Source organism: Teleopsis dalmanni, unplaced genomic scaffold, assembly GCF_002237135.1.
Source record: "Teleopsis dalmanni isolate 2A unplaced genomic scaffold, ASM223713v2 unscaffolded_contig_2707, whole genome shotgun sequence".
Lineage (NCBI taxonomy): Eukaryota > Metazoa > Arthropoda > Insecta > Diptera > Diopsidae > Teleopsis > Teleopsis dalmanni.
The window spans coordinates 1778-6434 of NW_024034089.1; the positions used below are offsets into that span (position 1 = coordinate 1778).

The following is a 4657-nucleotide window of genomic DNA, read 5'->3' on the forward strand; positions in this document are numbered from 1 at the left end:
ATACATAGCTGATACAGCATATTCTTTGTTTACACAGCTGCATCGAGACTTTAAGGCTCAAAATCAGTTCATATACAAATTGCTTAGCACCATAAATTTTACTTATTATTATAAACAATAACATGTAGTTTTGCTAAGCTACAAACTGTATTGTAGCTAAGTACTTCAAATTAATATATACAATTGGCTTAGGATAAGAAAATTTTAAACTGTATCTTTAGTTTTTAAGAAACGATGAAATAATAAAGTCGACTTTTTTATAAAACTCGCTAGAGTAAAAATAAAATTAATTTCCATAGTGAGAGGCATTTCTTGTTATTATAAATGGTTTACTGAAATCTAAATATATATTGGAATAGGTGGGTTCATTAAAATTGGCTGTTTTTCGAATGCTATGCCGCATCAACATAAATTTTTGATTTCTCTTCAGCAATACGCTGTGATAAGATCAGGGCCCTGTTGCACCAACACTTTTCACTTTTCACTTTGCAAAACTTATGAGTGACTTTTTTTTGCAAAGTAAAAGTGAAAAGCGTTGCACCAAAGACTTAACATAATTTACTTTGCACTTTGCAAATAAAAATTTCACTGCAATGTCTTTGCATAAAATGCAAAGCAAAGCGTTGCACCAAAAAATTAGATCACTTTCATTTTGTATTGGTTTTTGAAAGCATTTCGATTCTCTATGTATACTTGTTTTTTGTTTGTTTGATATTTTGATGGTATGAGTACATGTGAAAAATACAAGAGTTTTTGTATTTGTTGAAGTTATAAAAAAAACTAAAAATTACAACAGTTTGTATTTTATTGAAATTAATTCACACTTTATTTAAAAAATTGAAATTTAAAAAATCACTTCGAAATGTAATAAAATAAAAATATATAAAGAAAGAATATCAAAAATAAAACGCATTTGGAACTTGAAATGCAAGAGAGCGTTCGAGAATGCTAGTTCAATCGTGAAGCCAAAAAACTGTAAATTAATATTGTTTTTATATTTTGAAGTACCGTATATGTGCAAGGTTGACGAAAGTCAACATTGGGTTGCATATTTACCATAAAAAAATGAGCAGCACGCGCGTTATTTTAACTACTTTTAAAAGAAAGCAAATTAAACATAGAAAAAAAATATAAACATTCAACACCGGCCGCGTTGAAGCACGATTATGTGTTCAATTTTTCGGCAGCATCGCTAATTTGTGAACTGGACGCCTCAGAATTCCGTTGCTGGTATTGACGTCAACGACCCTGACCTTATTGTCGCGACCTGTAATTACGGCTTCCACCCTTCCGAGCTTCCACTGGTGAGAGGGAAGGTTGTCTTCTTGGACGACGACTAGTGGGCCGACTGCGAGATTCGGCTGCTCGAACACCCACTTGTTCTTGGGCTACAGCTGTAGGATGTAATCTTTCGACCAGGCCTGCCAAAACCTCCGTTTGAGCTCGCATAACAGACGCCAACGTTTCAAAGTGCTCAATTTGTTGTCGGAGACACCTTGCGCGGATTCTTGCGGCAGCGTGTGAAGAGTACCTCCTATCAACAGGTGTGCTGGTGTTAGCGCCTCTTTGTCGTTTGGGTCTTGACTCAATGGACTGAGTGGACGAGAATTTAGCAGGGCTTCTACCTCTATGAGCACTGTTTGCAGTTCTTCGCTGGTAAGGAGCGCACTGTTGGTTGTTCGTTGTATGTGGTGTTTTGCCGACTTTACCGCCGCTTCCCATAATCCTCCGAAATGAGGTGCCCTGGGTGGTATGAAGACAAACTCTATGCCCTTTTGTGCAGCATAGTATGCCAGATCGTCCTTGTGCTCTCGAAACGCCTCTATCAGCTCTCTCAGCTTGCGATCGGCACCTACAAAATTTGTCGCATTGTCGCAATAGATTTTTTCTGATAGTCCTCGTCTTCCGGCAAACCTTTTAAGACAAAAAATAAAACAGTTAGTTGTCAGATCTGTTACAAGTTCTAAATGTATAGCCTTTGACGTGAAACAAACAAACACTGCGATATACATTTTAACTGGTGGTCGACCACGAATTTTCAAAGTAGTGTATACAGGCCCACAAAAATCGACACCGCTAATTAAAAAGGGTCGTAGTGCCTTTAACTGATCTGCAGGTAAGTTTCCCATTACTTAGGTCAACAGCTTAGGTTTGTGTCGAAAACAATGTATGCATGCTCTTACGGTTTTACTGCATGCCTTGCTTGAATTTATGACCCAAATTTTTTCACGAAGCAGCACTTCTAAGGCTTTTGGACCAGCATGACAATTGGTTGTATGGAGAAATCGTAAATAAATCTCGACAAAATGCAATTTTTTAGGTAACAGCAAGGGAAATTTTGAATCATAAGACAGTGGTGCGTTTAGTAGACGACCTCCTACACGAAGCAAATTGCATGTTCGAGAACCATCTTGGACTGTATGAATGAACGGAGTTAGTTTCTGAATGCTAACTGGCAATTTATGCGACTTCTTCATTTTTTCGATCTCATCCCTGAATTCGTGATTTTGAATGAATTCAACGATTTTCAAGAATGCCCAATTAAGCTCCTTTGTGGTCGGAATAAGAGCGTTGGCTCTCTCATTTTTCTTAGTGATAAAACGTAGAATGTACGCGAAAATTCTCAGCAGTCTTGGGTAAGATGATTGGCTACAGATTAGTTTTGAAATGACATTAGTTTCAATTTCAACTGCTAAAAGTCCGACCTTGACCTTTCGTTTCTCCAAACTTTTTTCATCTATTGATAATGGAAAATGACTATCTTTTGGCCAGTTAGTTGCATCTTAAAGCAAATATGATGGGCCACGAAACCAAATTGAGTGAATCAACTCATCTACATTACATCCTCTGGAGACTAAGTCTGCAGGATTTAGCTTTGATGGAACGTGTCTCCAAAGAACTTCGCTCGTCCATTCTTGGATCTCTGCAACTCTGTTTGCTACAAATGTTGCTAAAGTGGATGGGTGAGTTTTAATCCAATGAAGTGTAATTTCAGAGTCCGTCCAAAAATAAACATCACCGATTTCGCAAGTAATCAACGGCTGAATTCGAGACCATAGTTTAGCCAATAAATGAGCGGCACACAGCTCTAATCTGGGTACTGATTTTGTGCTTAAAGAAGCAACCTTAGATTTGGCAGTTAACAACTCAGAATGAATCCCATTCGAATCATGGATTCGGACGTAGATGCAACAGCCGTACGCTCTTATTGACGCATCGGCGAAACCGTGAATATCGCATTTTATATTTGAATGAATATGAACATACCGCGGAATGGAAATAGAGTCCATCTGAGTCAGGTTACTTTTAAATGCTTGCCAGCTAGAATCGAGATGCATAGGAATTGACTCATCCCAGTCAAGCTTCTGAAGCCAAAGTTCTTGCAATAAAATTTTTGCGTTAGTCACTATTGGGCATACTAGTCCGAGGGGATCGAAGAGCCGAGCTGATACTGATAGTATGTTTCTTTTTGTTGCTCGCAATTCATGAAACTTTTCGTCTACATGGAACTTAAGCGTATCATTCTGGGGAATCCAGTGTATACCTAGCGCCTTTGTGGAATCAGTATTATTAACATTTAGAAAGAAGTCTGACGAGTCATACGTTTTATGGTTTGAAAACCATTTCGCTAATTTAAGTCCAGCCGAATCAAGAATTTCAGTACATTGGGTACGAATTGTTTCCAGTTCTTTCAGACTGTCAGCACCAGTCAATAGGTCATCGACATAGAAGTCATGTCGGATAACCCTTGCTCCAACTGAATGAGAATTCTTGTACAGGTCACTTAAGTAGTTTAGGCAACGTGTTGCCAAGAAAGGAGCAGGTGACGTACCATATGTCACTGTGTTCAGTTTATAAACGCTAATCTGATCCGTAGGTTTTTCCCTCCAGAGAATAAGCTGGAAATTGCGATCTGCCTCGTCAACTTCGATTTGACGGTACATTTCTGTAATGTCAGCAGTCATCGCGTATTTGTGCATACGAAAGCGAAGTAGGATTGAATACAATTCTTCTTGTACCGTTGGACCAACCATTAGAATGTCGTTCAACGACACTTGTGAAGATGTTCGGCATGAAGCATCGAACACGACGCGAAGTTTTGTCGAGGTACTCTGAGGTCGCAACACACACTGATGCGGTATATAGTAATGAGGTGTCGAAGAAAAGTTGTAGTTAATGTCATGTGACCTAAGTCACGATACTCTGCCATAAACTCCATATACAGCTTCTGAAGCATACAGTCTTTCGACAACCTGCGATCCAGTGAGAGAAAACGATTTTTTGCTGTTTCATATGACTGACCTAGAAGGTTGGGGTTGGACTTGAAAGGAAGCTGCACCTTAAGCCTCCCTGAAGGTAAGCGTAAAATTGTGTTGAGAAACTTGGTCTCACAGTGTTGTTGTTCTATTGTGTATTTTTTGACAGTGAGCTCCTTGGGAATTTCTTCCAATTACCAGAATTTTTTCACAAGAGAGTTTAAGGAACAGTCATCTGTCAACTTTTCTTTATCTGAGCTTATTAGATTGCAAATTTTAGCATTGGGGCTTTCGGCATGTTTGAATCTTCCAGATACAATCCATCCGAGTAATGTTTTCTGGAGCGTTGGAAAATTAGTACCTTGTTTTATTTGTCCAATCGACAACAGTTAGAAGATCTA

The 4657-nt window shown here is 38.6% G+C and overlaps 1 protein-coding gene across 1 annotated transcript; it reads right to left on the reverse strand.

Moving 5' to 3' along the window:
* Positions 1-2783: 2783 nt before the first annotated feature.
* On the reverse strand, positions 2784-3965 carry LOC119664835. The gene has a single exon (XM_038074209.1). The coding sequence runs from the start codon at positions 3963-3965 to the stop codon at positions 2784-2786; it is 1182 nt and encodes a 393-aa protein (XP_037930137.1).
* Between the last annotated feature and the right edge of the window lie 692 nt (positions 3966-4657).